Consider the following 23,940-nt stretch of genomic DNA (forward strand, 5'->3'; position numbering starts at 1 on the left):
GAAACAATTATACGATATTGTTCAAATTGCGTGGAATTAAAAGACAAAAAGAAAAAAAAAAAAAAGAAAAAAAAAACCAAAAAAAAAAAAAAAAAAAACGAGACGATATCTAAGTCTGCCTAAGAAAAAAACAAAAAGACTCTCTCTATGAACATTCTTCACGAAGAATCTCGATAAAACAGAGAGAGAGAAGAAGAAGGAAGAAACGGGGATTAAAGGAGTCCTTACCTCTTTGAGCCTCTCTTGATCCTGTAGGTAGAAGGCGATGTAAAATAGCGATAGGAAGGAGTTTACAAACTGAAACTGAAATACATAGTCTCTTCTGTATACTCTCTATCTGTCGTAGTGAATTAAAACACACTAGAATGCACGAAACGTAAGCGTAACATAAAAAATTAAATTAAAAACCGTGGGTGGTTACTTCTTTTTTTTTTTTTTTTTTTGAACAAGCACAAGCAAGAAAGTGTTCTAGGAGAGAATTGAATTTTCATGCAGCGACAGAGACAGCCAGAGCAGACTTTTATTTTATAGAAGCGATTCGAATAAATGACAATTATATTATTCGATTAGTTACACAAGAAGAAGAAGTCCATCTTTAAATCTGTTGTAATATCTTTGCTTGGAAATTTTATACATTGCAAATTTATAACTCTTTGATGTGAAGTCCGAATTGTTTCCTTTTTGTCACCGAATGAGTATAATCGACTGAACTGAAGCGTGGATGAGTATATTTTATAATTAAAAAAAATACGCATGCTTCACGGCATTATGACATGTTATTTGAATTATTGAATAATTCAGGTAATTGTAACAAGCAATATCTTTTTTTCTTTCGGTTGAAATTAAAAAAAACAATTTGTATAATAGATTGGTACCTTTCCTTCTTTTGTCGAATTCTCTCGTTACTCTATATGGAAAAGTATTAGAGAAATAATGAATTTAAAAAGATATTTTAACTTCAATCTTGTGGAATTTGGAAGTTTGAAAGAGAAAACAAATTTAAGAGTCGCACGTTACGTATCTGTCCTTGTTTCTCATAAAATGAATTTGATTTATTTTTATAAAATAGATACATTTTTATAAATTAACCTATTTTATTAATGCAATTTAAATTATGAATTATTAATTTAAACTATGTAGCCGTGCGTTATTGCACACTCTAGAAAGATATGGTATCATTTATCTTTTCTTTCTCTAACATTTTTTTTCTAACTTCAACCAAGCTTAAGACTTATCACAATTGCTTATTACAAATGTACATTTTAGAATGAGGTATTTTTGAATTGCTATGGCTGAGAAGCGGTGCCAATATCAATCAACGTGAACGTTAAACTTTGAAGACCAAAAAAAAAAAAAAAAGAGAAGAAGAAAAAAATGGAAAAACAAAGAGCAAAATGAAAATCGGTATAAATTCTACGATTTCGGTTAGAGGAGGACACACAAGAATACAACACGCTACGTACAACACGCAATAGTAATAACAATAATAGTAATTCTAATCGAAAAATGGAGAGTTCTTCTTTATTACCAGTGCCACCTTGTAGATCAGATGATTCTCGTACTCGGTGTCTAGCCGATAGTTTTCTGCGTCCAACACACAAAAATCACAAATACTATCTACTAGAACATGACTGCTCTCCGATATGTAGAAGAAATGAAAAGTATCAGAAACAGTAAAAGAGAAACTAGAGGAACGAAGAAAAGAAAAGAGAAAAAGAAGAAACAAGATAAGGACAAAAGCAATCAATAAGGAATAAGAAGGAATATAGAATATACAAGTGTAACAAGATCTATAGTAACGTGTCTCATTTACGTGTGATGATAATTTCTTACGATAAGAAGAGAAGAAAAAAGAAAAAAACGCAAAAAAAAAAGAAACATTCGCCACTGTTCCAATAAATCCAAGTCACTGTTTCGTCAATCAGGGAACGTTACATAACTCTCAGTTAATTTCTAGAAGAAGCTAAGCCGTGAAAAGATTCGGAAAGTATATGTATCATCTATATAGGCCTTTTCTGACAGAAAAAAAAAGAAACAAAAGAACTAGAACGTGCAGAGTGTCTCGTGGAAAATATACAGAGAGTCGATGCAAAGAATTTCGTTAGAGAAATAGTGTTCGTTCGCTCTTGTATCACAACGGGTATCGCACGCGACACCGGGGATGATCGATCGTGTCTCGTGAGAAAGAGAGCGATAGCAATACTATGGGAACCGAAGTAATGTTCGTATAGTCGTTCTCAGGCCTTCTTCAAACTATACGTACCCATGTCGTTCAACCATACGGCGACTTTGAAGTAAGCCTCGTCCATTAAAGCTATCACAATCGCCAGTAAAACTTTTGGCACGTAGCTCAGCCAAAATCCATATCCCCTCGACTCCAGACGAGCGTCCCACCAGTCCTGTAATCGTTTTTTTAACATGAATACAACATCATGTATACACGAAATACATATACATTTATCTCTAAATCTACGAGAACACGAGAGGAAGCTAAAGGGATCGAATTTTCGTATCAACTATATAAACTACCTTTACTTGATCGAAACAGCCTTTCTAACTGAGAACGCAAGCACAATTGACTATTAAATTTTTCAGCCAACACGAGAAAAGAGTGTTGATAATTGTATTTTTGTGTTTCGTCGAGCAATGGAATCCACGCGTTACGCAAGGAGGTTTCACAGATTTCGATGGAAGTTCGTCGGTTCGTAATGATAAATCGATTCTAACACAGCAGTTGGCTTCTATTCAACTAATTCCAACTGTCGAAGAACTCTCGACGTTTTTTCTTTTTTCTTGTTTCTTTTTTTTCTTCCGATCAAGTTCCAGGCAGTCGAGCGAAAATACCAGTTTCCAGCCTCTAGAACTGAATTGCCCGCCCGATCTTTTTCGTCCCTCGACGGGATTTTGCAAGAAAAGTGCGAGCTTCAGGCACGCTGCCAAATTCTGATTACGGGAAAGGACGCCTACTGTTTGTTATTTATATCTTGAGAAGAAATTTGATTGAAACGCGAATTGAAATGACGATGAGAGTTAAGAAAATTTAAGTTGTTTCACCGGACTTGTTACTTCAACGTCAAATCTTGCAATTTACAGTGTAACTTTGGCCGATGACGGAAATTTATCTAGACTCCTAGTTTCAGGTTTGTTTGTCTTTTCAAGAAGCTCTCGATATTAAAAAAAAAAAAAATGAAGAAATTATTATTGTATAAAGACATATACAATCACAAGGATGTTATTCATTTTTTAGATCCACGTTGACAGAAGTTCTCACAATCAGTTAAGAAGTGAATTAACATATATTACATTCTGCAACATATGGATAATCTACAATTCCCTCTCAAAAGTGAGATTTTCTTGACAAAAATTTGTCACTTCTGTCAATAAAGAATATGTATTTAAAATAACATTAAACTATCAAGGATTGTATATTTATCTAAGATTCTACATTCTTTCTATTACTAAAATTCTATTACTCTCCCCACTATTTTTAATAAGCATTCGACGTAAACACGTTTGACAGATCCAGCAAGCATTCATCTAACTAGAGAACATAGTAAAAACGTCTCGAACCTGTATCTGAAAGCTGAGTATCATCACGATGAAAACGAAGAACAAGCACGCCGCGATAATAGGAACGCTGACAAAGTACCGGAACATGTTTCTCTTCCATCTAGGGTAAGTTGGCTCCAGTCTTCCTGTTACAGGTGAAGTTTCCAAAGTGCCCTTCAACGTTGGAAAAAAGAGAGAAAAAGAAAAAACACGAGGAGTAAGAAAAAGCACATTGGAACTGCGTTCAATGAAATTCACTTCGATTGCGATCGTTTCAGACAGAGAGAAGTGAGAAACGCGTACGTACTTGGGGGGATGACGTGTCTGGAGTAGTGTTGGTAAAATCATCGGTAAGGCTTACCGTGAACAAGGGTCTAGGCTCGACAAGTAGGTCGTCTCTTTGATCCAAGGTACCCCACCTGTAGGCCAATTCGGCGCCCCTTCTCTTCCAGGTTTCCAGATAAACCGTGGCCCAGATTACGTTGAAGACGGAGAACAGAACGTACGCCACGTCTTCCACCGCTTGGTTCCTGCCGATGATGCCGACCTTGGTGTGTATCAAGTTAAAATGAATTAGTATTCAAGTATCCTTTCGTTTTTTACAATTTTCTTAACACCGTTACGACTATTATAAATATTGTATCTATGACTATTATACAATATTATTTACTATTATATAATAATATAATATTATATATATAATAATATAATATTATATTATTAAATAATATTATATATATAATAATATAATATTATTATAATATATTGTAATATAATAGTATTATATATATTGTACTATAATATTATTTATAAATATTACAACTATTATAAAATATATTGTAATCTTCAGTTTCACTATAAATAGTATATAAATAGTAAAAGTAAAGATACTTTATAAATACTTTATAAAAATGATCTGCAGTATCTGTAGAAGCATGAATTAGATATCAATGAAAATTAAATTTGAGAACTTTTCAAAATTAGTCAAAATTTCACTTGCAACTGAATGTCTCCTCTAGCCGATTATATTAAGATTTTACAAGTATGTACAAGCAGTTACTTGGAGGAAGACGTTTTAATGTGGATTAATATTGGAGTGTTTCTCTCTTTGCTTACCCAATATATGGCACCCACTGCAGCTGGAACGATCAAAGCGGTGGTGTAATGACCGAGCCACGCGAAGTACATGGTGATCTTGACACCGAAGTATTTACAAATGTCGTCCAGGGGTTGGGGACTAAGGAACGCGCGGACCCATGTTCGTTGCAGCTTCTCCAACGCAGGCAATTCGTGGAGAGGGAAGACCTGGAGGAAAGATGGAAATTCTCTTCTCTATAAACAGAACTATAACAACTTCTTGCAAAAAAGTAGCTAAAGATTTTTGAGAAGTTTAAATTTCTCAACAATTAAATTACCTTCCATCGCGACATAAATTCCTTTTCTACTCTGAGTATTAGTGAAAGATTGTTGAATTTACACAATTTGACTGTATTCTGTATTTTTGCGAAAAATAACTCGGCCAGTATATGTTGGAGTGACACCAACCTGGGATATAATCCCAGCAGAAAGGCATTTTGGAATGATTGCTTGACCTTCCACCATCTTAAGCCCGGGTAGACTGTGAAGATCCTGCGGGCCCGCCCTGAGTGTGTGCAGCAGGTGCAAAACCAACGACTGCCTTTCCTGAGTGGTGAAGAATCGAGCCTCATCGTCGCTACCTTCGAAGCAGCTCGATTCAGAACCTATGAACTCCTTCAGTCCTCCACCGAATTCTTGACGTAGGGATTTTGGTAAATGTATCTCTTCGGCAGCTTTCAATAGTCTGGGCAATAAATCAAATTGTTGTTTTCAGCGTCTGTATTCTTCTCGGTGCATTTTGTTAATTTTTCACGAACACACGGAGTAAAAACTGAAGTAACAATTAGGTACAGATTTTGTGCAGATCATTTTTCATTAACGCCAATTAATTATTAATATACTTTTTTGCACATCTTAATATTCTATATTAGATATTAATTCTAGATAGATAATATTCTTAATATCAGTAAGAAAAGTAATAATTCTAGATAGATAATATTCTTAAATAATTCTAGATAGATAATATTTTTAAATAATTCTAGATAGATAATATTCTTAATATAAGTAAGAAAAGACAGTAAAAAAAGGATTTATACAAAAATGTGGTTATTGATTCAATTCTACTCGACATACAAACTAAAGAAATGGAACTAAATAGAATATAGAAATAGAAACATAGAAATTTATGTACCATTTATTGCATATAGTATATAGAAATTTGTGTATCATTTATTGCAAGAAATACTCCACTTTTACATACATGTGTTGTATATCTACGATTTTTGCAACTTTCAATTTCCTATAAATGCGTAAAAATCCATAGTCTATTTATAACCAACGTAAAACGATGTACTTACACGTTAAAGGGAGCTGTTAAGTAAAAGCCATAAGTGTCTGACGAGGTATGATGTCGCACGTGTACCACTAGGCCCGGAGTACCGGCCCGAAGACGGCCTAGGAGCCACATCAGGGTTTCGTCGCTTGCTCCACTCGGGAACATCATCACGACGTCGCACTCCTGCGCAAATTGATCATTCATTTATTTGACGAATGTATCGATCAGCAGTAATTTTTGATATTGAAGCTGTTAAAAATTTTTTGTAAACCCTTAATGTTCTTTGTCTCTTTTGTTTCGAATTTTTCAATTTCACGAGTACTCGAGCTTTTAAAATTCCTTATCTATTGCAATTAGAGTCTCTTAAGTTCCCAGGTTTCTCAGATTTCTCAAGCACTTCGAGTTTTTAACGTTACTCGAGCTTTTTTAAGATTTCGAATCTTTTCAGAGTTGTTCGAATCCGTAGTCAAGTAGCCACTGGTTTCGAAAGTTTTTCAATTTCCTTCAGTTTCTCAAGTTCCTCTCAGATCTTTAGAAACAGAGCAGAATTCTTTCGAACTTTTTCAAATTGCTTGAATTTTTCTGAAGGTTCGCAGAGTTCAGATCGTCGAGAGTATCGTTTAATCTCAGACAAGTTTTCAATTTTTTTTCAATTTCACAAGTTCTTCGAGTTTACCCAAGTTTCCCCCAACTTTCTCAGATTATTTTTTGAATTTTCCTTAAGCTCTACACTCGCTCCGAAATTCGTCCAAAGTTTTTTCAAATCTTTTAAATTCTTCAACGTTTCGTACGATCCTTAAACTTTTCGGAACATTGCTGTTTAATTCTCCTCGGTAACGATGCAATTTCAATTTCTTATGGAAATTAAATTTTATCTTAGAGCACACTGATATTTCTTTATCGTTGAAATAACACCAGGTTCCTCACCAGAAATAAGACGCGCACGACTGTCTACAAATCAGAACGGTGACGTTATTTCGTACTTATCGTTGGACAGGGTAAACTTATTATTTCCCTACAGAACCGTAGGCCACACGGTTGACTATATTTTGGCACAGGGATTAAAGTTGTTCGGCCTGGCCATCTTCCAAACTGCAGCAGATTGCTTGGTATTGCCAATCCATGCGCGAAGATATCGTAATGGCATGCCTGACCTAATAGTGACGTTGAAATTCACCTCTATTGTACATATTATCTGTTATTGAAATTAAAATTCGACGATTTTCAATTCCAATAATGAATAATAAATTGATAATTTATAATAATATAAATTAAAATGACTATTATGTAATTGATAGATTGATAATTTATAATAATATAAATTAAAATGACTATTATATAATTGATAAATTTATAATTTATAATAATATAAATTAACCTATGCAAAGTGACTCATATAACCTGTAATGAACCACATCTACGTATATTTTGGTTCAGGTCAGAAAAAAAATATTAGAGGAAGATTTGATCATGATATTATATAGATAAATAATATCTCTACGCTGCCAAAGGAGTATATAGGGATTATATGTAGAGGTATAAAAGGATTTTATTGATATAACAGATATAAAAATCAAATTTTCTCCCCCCCAACATTTTTGACCTCAACCAAAAAATAGATGTACAACTTATACATATATAAAATGTTATGAAAAGTTACGAAAACTGCACTTTGCATGTTTTACACGTTGTTTCGTAAATTAAATTCATTTTTCGCGGCCTTGCACTTTCTAATTTTCTACAAATGCATGAAAATCCGCTACTGACAACGTAGAATATTTAATAACGAAATTAATTAATATTATTCATTTAGAAAAGAGCATCTTCCGTCTCTTGTTTTTCTTCCTATCTAGTTTTTTGTTAAACAAATTCCTCGACAATTTTCAATTTTCTATGAAGACAGAGAGAAAGAGAGAGAGAGAGAGAGAGAAAAGAACAGTCGATAAACCCGACTTCTTCGCGTGAATCGCAGCAAAGTACCGTGAAACGAGAATCTCGCCGAGGAGGCTGAAACACAAACGACGGCCTGATATATGGAAAAAGTTGCATAACAAAGGAGGAAAAGCCTCGGGATGTTTCACCGGAACTACCGGTCGTTACCGGGGATGAAGACGGCGCTTTTTTAAAGGTCACTTTATATTTAATTAACTAACGCTCGGTGGCCTAAGCGCTGGTATATACAAAAAGACAAATAAAACTCGACAACGTTTAATCCTGTACAACAACGTTACCGAGGGACTGTTTAGGGATTTTTTTTTCACAACCCTATATACGACGCTCTGGGCAGTCGAAATACAATCACAAATGATCAAATTTCTCCAGTGAAACCGGATTAAAAACGGAAGAATATTCCACATTTTCTACGTCATCATCTCTTTCATGTGTTTTTTTTTTTTCTTTAATGTGGAAGAAGACCACCGTATTTTTATTCCGAATAAAATTCTAAAAATGATTGCAACGACAATGATTCGCAAACAGAGTGTAAAAGTTGTTTCAAGTTCAAATATGCTCGCTGCAAATCAAGAAAAGTCGAAATAATGTAATTAATCTGTCACTGAGTAAGAATTTGCTTTCGAAGAGTCTGATTGACACGTAGGAAAGAATAAGATAAAGAAATTATGTGTCGTGTGTATATAATATATATTATATCATTTATCGCGTGCAAAAAGTACGTCATAAATTGAAAGACGAATGTACTTAATTTGAAGAATTATATCACTGAAACAAACAAACACGGGCAAACGTAACAGTTCCATTCATCGAGTTTTGCTACAACGAATTTCTTTCAACGATATATCTTGTATAATTTTCTCACGCGAGTTGAATGCAAAATCTCTGTTCTAACAATCTGTTATTTCAATCACTCGAATTGTTTGCACGTTGGTTTCGTATTATTTCACTCGTGTCATGTACACACATTAACCTATCGATCTCTCGCCTCCATTTCGATGAATTATTCGTTCAAACGAAGGGTAATGCAACTTTCATGCGTCTTTACTTTCGTTCTTTTGCCTCGTTATTATTGTGTAAAATATATATTCCATACATTTTTGCTGTTCTTCCGCACGAACGAATTTTCCCATCTTTTTTATATATCATGTGGATATTCTTTGCCTCTGTTATTACTGTCAATATATCTTCCCCATACTATTCACTGCTCTTTCGCATAAACATTTTCACATCTTTTATCTTTTTATTTTTCTCACAGATTGTGTAGATATTCTTCGTCGCGCCGAATCGATAATTTCTACCTTAAACCAATTTCCACAAGTCTGAAATAAAAATTGTAAATACGTAGAACAAACAATTAAGTATATAACATTACAAATGAATGATAATATTTATATTTATGAATATAATGAATGATAATATTAATATTTACATTATGAATGATAATATTAATATTTACATTATGAATGATACTTATATTTATAATATTTTTTAATATTACAAATGATAATTCCACAGTGACTGAAAAAGCCTCGCTTCTATGTAATAACTAACATTAACTTGTTAGTATATAAATGTAACTATAAATATAGATTACCGATTCCTCTCGAAACCGAAACTAAATTGCACTTGAAACATTTTTCCAATCGCGAAAATAGTTACGAAGATAATTGCACTTGTAGATTAAAGTGGTACACTCTGTATACGTATGTGAGTACCATCAATAGTACTCGATTTTTCTTTTTTATATTAAGCTCTATCAATTTATATATTAAGTGCTATCAGTAATAGCTCTCTCTTTTTTTTATATATATATTAACGAGCACGTAACAAGAGCCGATCAAGTGGCAGGCGGAGCCTCTCGCTCTCGAAGAGCAACGTTTGTAACGTCAGTAAGTTTGTTTGACCGGTTGCCAGGAGTTTGTTTGTCTCGAAACTTTTCTACGAGCCGAACGAAGGTGATACTGGGAAGATGATCTCGCGATATTGCACTTCCGACGTCGGTATTAGCATCGTCGTAAGAGCGGCGCCGAAATGGTACCCATGCACGTATGTATGTATATTCTACTCCGAATAGAATATGTATGAAACCGTAAAAAGACGAAAACTTCGAAAGATACACAGAGGACGGGTATCGATATACGAGAGAATACACAAAACGTACAAACGTACGACAATTCCGTATAAACTGAATAAAATTGAAAACGTATCGCGAGAGTCGGTGTGTGTCACCTTCGAAGCGTCGGAATAATTCGAGTAACGCGATCTTTGCATTTGTAGCGTCATATTGGCCAACGGTGCCATTCGCCAACGCCAGCTCTTCCAATTCTTTTCATTCCCGCACGCCTGTTGTTAACGATATTCCTGGGATTCCTCTCTAAATGGCTGAATTCTTGTATTCTTGCGTTGAATACGCGCCAACTCGCATCGAATAGTTACCTATCCTCTGTGCACGTAAAATAGTTATGTAAAATGATGTTATTAGTAATAATATTGTTACAATATAATAATAATATTAATAATAATAATGGTACAAAGTAAATCACATCATCACACTATGGATACCTATGTAAATACGTATAATTCACTATTTTAGAAATACATGTAGTTAAAAAGGCAGACTCTGAAAAAATTATTTTATCTGTCAACAAACGAACACACTATACTTTGGATATTTTGTATATTAACATTCCGTTAAATTTCGGGGAATTTCTCGCAAATCTCGCACGTCTTGCACGATTACCGAGACTTCGCAAGTTACAAGCTACGAATTACCATCACCAATGTTGCAAACTACTCTCGCAACACTTAGAATGGCACCCTATAACTAATAAGTTTACACTGACTTTCAAATTTGGCATTATCCTCGCGTACCTACTTTACATTTAAAAAAAAATCACTGCAACTGATCTCCTAGAACGGATTACAGACAACTCGATCGACCATTCGCGCTGGCAGCTGATTGCGGACCATAACGAGTGACCAACCATTTCTTTTCAAACTCGTATCGGTATGATATCGCTGGATAGAAATTATTGAGAAGTAATAAATTTATTATTTGTTTTGCCATTTTATTAGTATACTTAAAGCTGAAAAAATATTACAATTTTGGAACAAAAAATTCTCGACGTGCGTGGCACGTCATTTCCAGCGCAAGACGTTAAATAAAAGAAAGTGAAAATTTACAAGAAATTCTCAGACAGCTTAAGATCACAAAAGATTCGAATCTTTCAAAAGATAATTAAAAGACCTGCTGTTCATTTATAATCATATTCTAATATAATACAACCAACAAAATCAGTATCACGTGAAAGTGTTCCAGATTTGATGTGAAAACAAATAAACATCGTTTAATACTCGTAACCTCTCAATTTACAAATTAATATTATTAATTAATGAAATTACTGCGTGTGACAGGGTCCTGGCAACCATCTACCGATCACGGACTGATCGATTCAGGCTCAGCACGCCGTTTCTGTACTCTAGCCACCGTGCTCCCTAAACGCGTGCAATCGTTTGATCAATAAAATCAATAGGATGTTGGACACATTTCCGTAAACAAGGAAGCCAATCCCAATTATAAGCAGGTCACGTAGTAACGTAGGATAAATAACGGGGTGGATGCGTGTAAAATTTATTTGCACGCCGTTATGGGTATATCGATGGATTTTCCTCCGTGTTCGTCCTTTTGTATTGATTTCAACTGACCGGGGGGGGATTGCGATAGATGAGCCATTCAGATGCATATAAGAATCCGTGCTCACATACAGAGCCGCGATATTTTTTTTTTTTTTTTTGCACTCGTTCTCGCCCACACTGACTTCTTGCCTCGTCACGTGTAATTCAGTTCGGACAATGGTAGAGTAATTGGTAGTTGTTGCGTCGAACACATGTTACTAGCAAACGTTGGCTTTTTCTCTGACCATAGAAATTCAATCGCGACAGCGCGATGAAAAATTGCGGAGGAGGATATTACATGGGAGGGGGGAGGGGGGAAGAAAAAATAAATAAAGCGAAGGCAAAATGGCGCTGGAATTACGCGCGTCGTAAATATTTGGCCAAAAATTGCAACATTTTCTTAGTATATTGAGTATATTGAAATATAATCCAGGCAAAACAAATAATAAATTTATTACTTCTTAGTAATTTCTTTAATCCGGTGATATGCCGATGAATTCGAAAGGAAGACGAATTGTATACGATTTGGTCACTCGTTATGGTCCGTCAACCAGTTACCAGCGCAAGAGGTTAAACGTATTTCTCGTCCCTTCGAATGTAAACTGCAAGTTAACGTAACTTATCACTACGATTAAAATTAATAAATATTATCGACTGTTTTATATCTATCTATACTATCTATGTATCCATACTATTTTATGTCCATCTACTTGTTAGATTATTGCGTTCAGAAGATCTTGATTTATTTCTTTTCAGAGACAATACATATCTGTTTTTCGTTTCGAGTGGCAAGCATTTTTGATAATTGATAATATTTGTAATAGACCGAAATGTTGAACGTGTTAAATTTAGTTAATATCAAACTTCAAATTCGTACATGATATATTGCGATTGATAAATAAGAAATAGTGTATGCTATTTAAGATTCTATAATCAGTTGCATACGTTGCAGGATTGTATCGAAATTGACCTCAAGATTGACCACCATTATTCTGTGCTCTAATTTTTATACCTGCCAAAGGAAACTGTAAATATTTTGCACGTACAAAATAGACACATTCGCGAAGGAAAATGAAAAAAGAAAAAGGAAAAGTTACATTCATATTACTTCAATTACATATATTATATATGTGTAATATATATGCAATAAAATTACTAATATTTATTAATTTAATTGTAATGATAAGTTACGTTAACTTACAGTTTACACACACATATATATATATATATTATATGTAAGAGAAAGACTAACCTTTCTAAGAATTAAGAAGAATCAACAACGTAAAAAACCATAAACTCACGAGAGTGTTTTCAGCCAATTATTGGCAATCCTTTTTTAAGAAATGAACAGGAACATACACGTGAAAAAGAGAAACAGAAGTGATGCAAAGCGATAGAAATACAGAACCGTTCGAAGAACGTACCTGAGTTGGAACTTTCTGTATCCATAGGCGGCGGGGGGTCATCAAGTGGCCTGTGCATGGTATTTTCCGTCGGAGTAGGCGAGATGCTGCAAAAGAAAAAGGAAATGGAGACGACGTGTTGTTATTAAATATATCGATCGGCGCTTCCTTGCTTGCTGTCCTCCCTTAACGAGGCACATCGTTAGCGTCGCGTTATATTTTTCCCAAGGATCAATTTTCCGTGAACGTGATGAAGCGAGAACGCGGGTTTCCTTAATAAAGCGCCAAATTGCGGAGTTTAATAGCTTGCGTAATTGATGGAAACGCGACGATCCATATAACGAGAGAGAGAGAGAGAGAGAGAGAGAGAGAGATGTGGAAGTCGGCCCTCGCGCGCTCTCGCCCAGCCACTCTAACAGCATTCTCCTTCGATTAAACAATAATATGTAAATGAATCGAATCTGAATTGGCGATCGATCTTGATTTGTTGATTTTACCTGTTTAGAAGATACACTGTATTATTCGAGAGAGCGTACTGGGTGGGTGGAAGAGATATCGCGGGGTTGTAAATTAAAGCGTCATCGATCGATGTATGTAGGTGAATTTACGATCGTCACCTTTAGGATTTCTCTAACGGCTGAGTGATAAATTTCTTCAGCTAAATGCAATTCTACCTCCAATGTACATACATGGCACATAAGCCACGTGTCACTTTGTTAGATAAATTTGAAATTCTTACGAGTGCAATTTTTACACGAGGGTGTAAAATGATGCTACGCTTGAAAATTATAATTTAATGGTTCTTTAGTTTCGATGAAACAACAATGCCATCGTTCGGAAAGCTAAAAGAAGCTGTTCTCGACCTGCAATTTTAAAACACAGGAAGGTAGTAAATAATAGCTGTTCAGAATTTTCAATCTGACACTAACTAGCTAGTCCGTGTTTCATGTCGCAACAGAGCTACATCTCGTATATAAATTTATCGAACTAGTTAATTGTCACTCGACGCTATTATTATTTTTTATAATTTTTGCAAGTTTTCTAATTTCGTCTTATTGTTATAATTTTTTAAATAAACTCAAAGATAGACAATTGTCGAAGGGCAATGTGTGACACAATCCGCCATCCGTTCTGCTTTTCACTAATTAAGACTGACAAATGTTTTTGCCAAACTTCCCAAAGACGTGTTGTATTAATGGTGACCTGAAAACTTCCTCGCGGCCATCCCCTATCGCGAGGCCGCAATAAAGGAAGTTCCACGCTACCTTGCCCAAGGTAATTTTCTGGTCAATGGTTACGAATCAGGAAATTGCTCGGTGGCCACCGCGACATCGTTGCTCCATTGGATGTAAAAATTATGTATTTGTATTTTCCTACAATTTCGTCGAAAATTTAGATCTTTCATTTTGGGGAGAATTGGATGATTGGACTATTTTCTATGGAAAATTGAATGAACTGACTACTCCCGTTGACTGTCCCATTTGAATTTCACACAAGCGAAGCGTCTTCACCCGAGAAGATTCTCACACAGTCATGTTTTGAATATTCATTCTTTCGATCAAATCATCACGCGTTACTAGAAACAAACTAAAATTTTTCTTTCAAGCAAATGATGTGTGAAAACAAATTCTTAAACAATGAATTACAAAGAAAGATATAAAAAATTTATAGTTACCCACATTACAATTTATAATTTGAAAAATATTATTAGTAAGTATGTTACTTATAAAAAGGACACAAATAAAACATTAATTTATTATGTAAAAATAGAATCTAATCTAATGAATGAAATAATAGAAAGATCAAGGCACTACGAATTTCATGATATTACAAAAAAGAAAAAAAAGATCGTAATAGTAGTAAGTGGCTGGAGACGTTGTAAATGGTTTGTCATTTACGAAAGAGTAAAAGAGATTATATATTTCATCGTATCTTGACAAATTCGTACTTTGGCGTTTTTCTGTCGTGTAGCTTCGCGGGAAAGTTCATAAGAAAGAATAAAGAAAATAATGTCAGAAATATTGATTTCAAGTCGCAAACGATCCACATTGTTGACAATATAGTTCTAGAAGAACGGGACGTCACGTAAGACACGCGAAAGGTTTCTACATGCGTGGATAACGATTGTGACTATGACCTATAAGTAACGTGGTCAATATTAAGTTAGTATGGAAAACATACATTTTTATTTGCCACGTGTGTTTCGATCAAAAGTTTAATTCATCGTACAGTCATTCTTTTTATTCTTAATTATAAATTAATAAATTTTATTCTTAAACATAATTAAAGATACATTGCATATGTATGTGTGGCAACTTGCAACGCAACATTAATACTGTTTTTTATTGTATTTATAAGGAATTCTAAAGTACAAAATTAAAGCACAACATAATGCTTATAGTATGAAAGAATATACAAAGTACCTTTTATAGTATTTTACAAACGTAAAAATATTAAGATTCTATTTTTTTCATTTAATCTATAATGAATATTAGTACAATTTTGTTTAAAAAAAAATTATTAAAAATAATAATTAAAAAATTATCAAATTATTAAAAATAATGCTTGCTTTCCTAGAAAGATATAAGTATGAACACTAACAGGTTTTGATTATAAGCCCTTCAATTTTTTTTTTAGAATTGAAAGTAACTCGAATAACTAATATTTAATAAAAAAAAAGGAAAAGTTAAAATTTGTATAGCCTTGCAATATTATCAGGAGGGACTTGAACAGGAACTTTTGTGTGGTTCGTGTTTATACATTTTATAAGAGTTAAAGGTTTCAACCCTATGGGGAACAGCATTTTCGAAAGGAGTTTGTTCAATAATTGATTTTATTTCGTTCGTTGGAACGAATAAGACGTCATTTTGCACATTCAACACGCGATGCAATCATGAAAAATTCCCTTTTTCTCTTCTCAGAGTTTCATTCGGTCTTCAGATGGTGAACCACGTTTCTCGTAGCAGAGGTTCTCGTGGGGTTGAAAACGAAAATTCCAAAAAGGAATTCGAGAACTGTTTTTTTTTTTTGTATGTGTCAATTATGCTAGCTTGGAAAGAATCATAGCACATGTTAATTTTTTACACAATTAAATAAGACGCTAGTATTTGTTTCACATTGCACAGAATTTTGTCCAAGAAAAAAATATTTTTTTCTCTTACAAAGGGATTCTTTCTGTTTCAAGTCTACTTCCGTTTAAAATTTTTTATTCAAAAAATTCCAATTGCATTCAATTTAAAGTCGAAGAAGATTCAGATTGAATAATTAAAGAAAGCAAGTCTTATTTACCAGCTGAAAATTCTACAACAATGAAATCAAACTGATGGTTTGTTCAACGTTTGTATTTCTCCAGAGCAGGAAAGGAACACTCCAATTTCTGTATGTATTCCAATTTTTTAAACAAAGTATTCGTCATTCGTCCCATTTAATAACTCTTTATATTCATTTCATTCATATTCGTATATCGTAGAAGAACTATATCTAATTAAATTCTGGAGTTGCAGGCCTCGTGACAAAAAGAAAAAAAAATCACTTAATTTTTACAACATTGACTTCACTATATCTGATTAAAAGTGCATTATTAAAATCGACTTTTACTTCTGAATTTCCTACAATTGAAAGACTTGGAACCTTTCTTAATTTTAGAGATTTTTAGGTCTGCTATAATTCTCAACTTTTCGTTTATTAATTTTTATTACTACTTTCTATCCCCGGTGTATTCCTTTTTATTTATTTATTTTTTTTTTTTATTTTAGACAGCATATCTTGCTGGAAGCTATCGTGATCTGAGCAATCCTGGGAAATTCTTTCACGCGGTGTGTGCTCGGTTATAACAGCGCAGACAGAATTTAATCCCCTAATTTGATTGCTCCTGTTTGTTCTGCGAGGCTTGCTCGCAATTAAAATTTACCCTATCCCCCGAAGAAAATCGGAAGAGCATCTTCGTTTAAATCCTTTTAAAAGCAGTAATAACGTAACAGCTTTCAGTAAAATCGATGTTCAATCAAATTTGTATCGGAAATGTTGAAATCGACGGAATAAAAAGAAGCGGGAAAGACGATCGAAGTTCGTTCGGGAAGTTTAACGTTCATGAAAATGCAGATGACTATAACGTTGGTCTGAAATCACCTTCGATTAATTATCAAGATGATTGTCTTCTTTTATTTGTTCAATCGGCTCTACACGAATTGATGTGTATTTAGATTTCAATCTAGAATTAACATCGTAATTTTCGTACCTTTGGTGAGACGATAAAAATAAACTGATGATCAAATGAATGTACTTTTCCAACGGAAAACTCGCGATTATAATTCTCATCGAACGAGAATGAAATTATTCTAAAAAAATTTAATTATTAACACAAATACATCAACAAGTAATAACAATTTATCTTTTATGTGTTCATTATAGTTTCTATTATAGGATACAATGAAATACTGATGAAAGTATATTGATTTAACGAATTTCTCTTCTATAAATCACGCCGAATCTCGACGAAGAGTTACATGCAAAAAATAAAATGAGCATGTATTTAATTATTACCACTCGATGGTCCGTAACCTTGTTATACGATCAATAACGCTTTCATGAATTTCAATTCCTCGATAAAATGATTATAGATTATCTACAATACGTTTTCATTGTGGTTATTATATTTTTATATCCCTGTTATATTTCTAACTTGATCGTGATCGTTTAACTGCGATGGATGACGTTTGATTGAACGGCATTAAAATTGCAACAGAGTAATACTAAACAAAATGGCCCATTTTTCTAAATGTTTTAACAAATGCCATAAATTCGATTTTATTGAAACTCTCTGTGTATTCTGCAGATTTAAACTTTTTTCTTCTCGAGAAGTAACGTGACAATTAATCGACGAAAATAACACAGATAAAACAACAAATAATACTACATGTGAATATGAAAAAATATCACTGAATCATTAAAATAACCATTGGAAGAGTATTGAAAATATCACGTAACATATATATATATATATAGGATGATTAACACGAATATTGTTAAATTGTTAGATTATCGATTTTTCAATAGGTGATAAGAAATTAACCTTTTAGAACTCTTGCAAAGCGCATAATATATGTAAAAACGACATTTCTATTAGCATTTTTAGTTTAGTTTCTGATTTCTCCGATTTTTTCAACAAAGTATTCATCATATTTTAATATTTAATATTTAAATCTTCATATTTAATATTTATATTCATCGGTCTATGTCAGGAAGAACTATACCTAACTAAAAATCCCATGGAAGATCACATATTTCCCATCTTTCATGTAAAATTAGGTATCTTTATAATATAATGCAAGTAAATTTTGCTTTCTTATCAAGATGAAAACAAAGATCATCTTCAGCTCTTTAAAATGATATATTTCTTTTATCCATTAATACACGATACTTGACATTCTAAAGAAAAAGTATGAATTTATGCACAAGTTTATTGAAAAAGTATCAGTTTAGCTGACACGTATTTCAATCTTAATCCTGTAAAATCTGTGAAAATCGCATGAATGACAAGAGAACGTAGGGATTTCTCTGTCCCTGTCTTTCATGCATGGATTTTACAAAATGAAAGTTGAAACAGCTAAACTAATAATTTTTCGACACACGTCAATATTTCTTTTATAAAGAATGTCAAGCTACATCGATTGACTGATAAAAAAAAAAATATATATATATATACATATGTCATTCCATTTAAAAAAACTTCAGATCGCATAATAACAAAAATATTGTCCCTCTGGAAACTTTTAAATATAAAAGTATCTTTTCGTACTAAATAAATAAACTGCGAGATACAAGTCGAGATTTACGTATTACAATATACGCGACACGCACCTGTTACGTTTATCAATTGTCCTGCACTCGATTATGTCGAATCAGTCCGCATGTTAGATAATTATCAAAAAGTATGTTCAAATATCTTTTTCATTTCCTATAGATACAAACTAAAACGTTAAAACGTCAAATTATACGGGAACGTTGTGCTGGCAACTGATTGCGGACCATAACGAGTGACCAAACCGTATAAAATAATTCGTCGCTTTCTTCTTGAACTCGTCGGTGATGATATTACCGCATAGAAATTATTAAGAAATAACAAACTTATTATTTGTTTTGCCTATTTTGTTTTACTTAAATATACTTAAAACTGAGGAAATATTGCAATTTTGGAACAAAACAAGAGGTTAAATATAAGATTTAATCTCTGATATAATAAAAATTCATGTAATCTCCACGCTGCACGGTTGAACGGCCGCTGCAATAATCGATCGAGTTTCGTTCGATCGATCTCGCCACCTCGCCCACTGTAATTATACGTGAAGCTAAAGAAACGAATAATGCCGGAAACTTTGGCCGAGCAGATGAAACGTTATCTGGCACGGTGCAGAATCTTGTACGCGCTCAACTTTCTCTCTCCGTCTATGGTTGCAGTCTATTAAATCGACCATCGTATTTCAACCATCGCCTATGCTTTCAAGTGTTGCGTGATATTATGTACGCGGCTCTGAACACACTATCTTCAGGGGGAAAGCACGGCGACGGCGACGGCGACGGCGACGGCGACGCCGACGCGACGGTTGCCTTGGTATTGTGGATGAGGGAAGTTAAAAGCTTCGACGAATCGAATACCGTAGAAACTAAAAACGCACGTTACCTCTGAGGATCAGAAAGATTTTCTTTAGAAAAGGTCAAAGGCGAGGACATATAATGGTTTATGAGAATATTCGAGCGTGTATTATACATTATGTACATTTTCGAAAATTTTACTAGCACTCTGTGTCTAGAATTTTATCACGATACTTTTAGATATTTACAAAAAAAAAAAAAATGTAGAAGTTGCAAAAATTTAACACTCAGTGCATCATTATCAGTACGTGCGCATTTATTTGCGTGTACATTTACAGTAAATAATTGAAGATTACAGTAAACATTTGAAGATTTCACTTCAGGATTTACTGCACGATGCTTTTCGGGATAATTTTGTTCAATATTGTAATAACACTGCGGAATATTTACTGTTGAAGCATCTACAATAAATCGAATAACATTTTACATAATTACAGAATTATATTATAAAATTGGATTGAATCTGTTCGAAACTTTTATATGAAAGTAGCATGTAAAATTAATTCTATTCTATTTTTACAGAATAGTTGCAGGATTTTATTGTAATATCTTTGCACGATATAATGAAAAATGTAATTGATGAAATTTGATAGGACGTGTTACGTGTCTTTTAAGGCAGATCGATGTCAAGCGTGTAACACTTTACGGCTGGTGTATCGATCATCCTGTTTCTTTGCGTTCGATGCGTCGGTAGCATCAATAGCACGTGCTTTTCAAGCTTCGGTATACGTGTCTTTTCACGTATGGCTTCGCGTTCCTGACCCTAAATAATGTTTTACTCTGCTCACTCTACCCAATTTCTGTTAACTGGCTTACATCAAGTTTGCTTAGAAAGAATTGAATACTAGAATTTTAAGCTGTCTATTATCACTTAATTCGCCAATTGAAGAGGATTAAAAAGTAGGGAAACCTGCTCAAAATACATCTAAATTTCCAACTAGTACATTTGTTTTCAATTAAAACTATTAAATCCTTCTTAAAACTATTTCTGTCGAACTATCACTTCGTCCCTTAAAACAACACAATGTTTTATTTACAAAGAGATTAACAAGATTTATAAAATATTTAAAAAGTGGGCAAATATTTAAAATAACAACACGGAAGAAAAACAACGAGGTCAAAACATGATAGGGCAACATCATGTTTCCCTTCTTTTTATAGAATTTTTTAAAAATTCAATACACTATCAACCGGTCTCTCATATTGTTAAAATTCTTTTCTCTTTTTTTTTTAATTAAATAAATATTGCTACAAACTCTGACTGTTTCAAAAATATTGATGCCTAGCCAAGATTCCTAGTTTCTTCGAAAAATCAGCACAACATAATAATGACCAATATATAATATTAATATAAATTTCAAAGAATCATTAAAAAGCGTGGAAAACACGGGATCTGTTAATTTTGAAAAATTTCGTCGGTCGTTCCATTAATAATTGACAGCACCAACACACGAAAACTCACTGGAGCATTTTCAGAGATCTCCATTTTGTATTTGAACGATGAAAGTCGTTTCAGAATCGTTCACACACCTCATTTTGGCAAGTAACAAGGAGGGGATGGAGCACCCTCTTACGTCACACTCAAGTATATATGTTCAACCACAGTTAACACCATTTCACTGAATCATGTACAGGGTGTCCTTGAGAAAGATGGTCTCCTTAAACGCAGCTAAGTAGTTTTATTATTATTAAATTGCTACATTCCATTTTTATTATTATTAAATTGCTACATTTTAAGACGCTTTCTCAACAAGATGAACGTTCAAAAAATTTTTGAATTCCAGAGCCCATGATTTTTATAAATTTTTATTGAATGATAAAACTGATGAAACCGTTTTGGAAAATACGTGGACTTTACTTTGAGGGTAGCGAAGCGGGTTTTACTAAAAATGCAGAAAGCAACGGGAAATAATTTTAGTACAGTGACCTTCCACAATGTTTAACGAGCCGTTAACACAGGATGAAAAGGGTGCTCGTTGATATATCATAAAGCGTGAAAAAAAAAGCGACCATTGAAGTTTCAATCGTTAGTTTTCGTTGGCACGAGAGAAATTTAAAAAAGTTTTCGCATCGATTTTTAGTTCGCAATGCATTTTTTTTAATGCACTTTCTGAAGTGCATTCACAGAAATGTGCTTGAATATTGATTACACAGTTCGTGATTCATTTTGCAAAAATTTTAGATTAGAAACGTTCTGTTTCTACGAATGAGTACTATTTCATTTTATTATCTCGAGAAATATTTAACCGAAACATTGGATAATAATCTCGAGAAATATACTGGAATATCCTGTCCAGTTTCCAAAATCATTAAAATCGGAGACAGAACGTATTTATTGGAATAAATCCTATTAAATGGTATTTTTCAGATAATCCCGTCTAACTGACAAGTCGAGATTTCCCTCGGATGCATCATCCTCGGATAATAATATAGCCGCATTGTCGTGCATCGACATACGGGGATCAAACGTATTCGTTTCGTGAAGATTATCAGCATCGCATAAAATTGCATTTGCGGGATTACCGGCATCGAAAGCGCGAACCTAAACGGAAATTCATGATTACCGCGGTCGAACCGGGGGAGCCTTTTGAGGCTGCACGGATTTTTAGAGTCACGTAATGCTCCCATTCACGCGATTCATGGTGAGAATTAGAGTGGAGTTCATATGACACATGATGTGTATATATATATATATATATATATATATATATGTGTGTGTGTGTGTACCTTTGTGGCATGCTCTTTTAAGTATCATCAATGATACTTGTTAATCAAAGTTGGAAACATTAAGCAGAGATAACGTTCAGGAATTCCCATTGTGAATATATCGCATGGCAAATTGCCATTAGAAATTTTCTTTTTAGCAAAAGACAGAAATTATGATTAGAAAATTCTTCATTTCCCAAGTCACAAATTTCGTTATTAATATCTACTATACGAAATTTTTCTATTTTTTAACAGAAGTTATATTTTTCAATTTTCTCTCTATAGAGGACTAAAGATAAAGACTAGAGTAATATCCTTTTAATTAACAGATAAGGTTAGAAGTATCAGTGTGGAAAAATCGTTTAAAAATAAATTATACTCTTTCTAATAACTTTTACATGCTGTTAATCACTAATTTAATCTTTTCGGTCACAAACTTTATGTTATCAGAAAAATTGAAAATTAATAAATACAAACTAATATTATTCACAGTTGACCAAGGTTTAGCACCTGTAAATATAATCCATTCTTAACAAAAATGAATAATTCAAAGAAAATATAAACGTTATCCTCTTGAATCAAACCGTTTAAATAGATAGATCCAACTATAGGAAATAAAATAGAGAGCCTAGTTATTAGTTATCAGATATAGACTATCTGTTTTAACGAGATACTAGCAGCATGATTAAATATAATAGTTTCTATATGAATCGAGCAGTTCTTTGATAATTCCTGCCTCAAATCCTCTGAGAATTATTTGCAAAATAAATTTTTCAATATTGTTACAATTATAATGCTTAAAACCATTTGGTTATCACTCTGCTTAAAATCTATGTAGGTAACCTTCTAGCTATTTCTAGCAATGCGAAGAAAGAAAACACGAGGGGAATCCACTGATCGTCGATCCCGATATAAAGGTGAATCATTTGCCTGAAAGGTCGACTGAACGTATCTCGGGGGTCAAAGGGTGAAGAAACTCGATCATTTGAACACTATGGTCGGCGTAGGATTGATGCTAGATGCAACGTTTGAATTCCATTCGAACCGCACTGGCATCGCTAAAATTTGCCCCGAAAATGCAATGCCCTTAGGCGATGACAATGCGCTCTCTCGTGTAGTCTCCACGCGATTACAGAGTCCCCACTCTGATCCAAACCCTTCCACCCCAGCCGCCACTTCACTGCCTAAATCTCGAATAGTCGACACGAGGAGATCGGCATCGAACACGATGCACAATATGGCTATTTGCGTTAAAAATGCAGTCAAAAGTTGGCTTTGAAAGTTACGAAATTTTCATTAGTAAGAAAGAGACATATTCGTGATCCTCTCTTGTCGATGAAAGTAAGCAATCGACTCGTTTAACCTCTTGCGCCGGAATGACGTGCCATACACGTCGAGAATTTTTGGTCCCAAATTGTAACATTTTCTCAGTTTTAAGTATACTTAAACGTAACCCAGGCAAAACGAATGATAAGTCTGTTAATTCTTAATAATTTCTATCCAGTGATGTCATGCCGACGAGTTCAAAAGAAAAAGAAAGCGACGAATTATTGTATACGGTTCGGTCACTCGTTATGGTCCGCGAACCAG

The 23,940-nt window shown here is 33.8% G+C and overlaps 1 protein-coding gene across 4 annotated transcripts in view; it reads right to left on the reverse strand.

The window, feature by feature from the left end:
- Nucleotides 1–23,940, reverse strand: part of LOC122534405 (anoctamin-8) — a 35,112-nt gene that overhangs the window by 9,566 nt on the left and 1,606 nt on the right. For all 4 annotated transcript variants that reach the window (XM_043665017.1, XM_043665014.1, XM_043665015.1 and 1 more), the window contains exons 2-10: nt 13,015–13,100; nt 5,985–6,145; nt 5,095–5,371; nt 4,666–4,854; nt 3,911–4,096; nt 3,571–3,723; nt 2,264–2,399; nt 1,529–1,584; nt 229–303 (exon numbers count right to left, since the gene is read on the reverse strand). In XM_043665017.1, coding sequence (XP_043520952.1) covers nt 229–303; nt 1,529–1,584; nt 2,264–2,399; nt 3,571–3,723; nt 3,911–4,096; nt 4,666–4,854; nt 5,095–5,371; nt 5,985–6,145; nt 13,015–13,100 — 1,319 coding nt within the window. The remainder of the gene's footprint in view (nt 1–228; nt 304–1,528; nt 1,585–2,263; nt 2,400–3,570; nt 3,724–3,910; nt 4,097–4,665; nt 4,855–5,094; nt 5,372–5,984; nt 6,146–13,014; nt 13,101–23,940) is intronic.

This window comes from Frieseomelitta varia, unplaced genomic scaffold, assembly GCF_011392965.1.
Source record: "Frieseomelitta varia isolate USP_RPSP 00005682 unplaced genomic scaffold, Fvar_1.2 scaffold_591, whole genome shotgun sequence".
Lineage (NCBI taxonomy): Eukaryota > Metazoa > Arthropoda > Insecta > Hymenoptera > Apidae > Frieseomelitta > Frieseomelitta varia.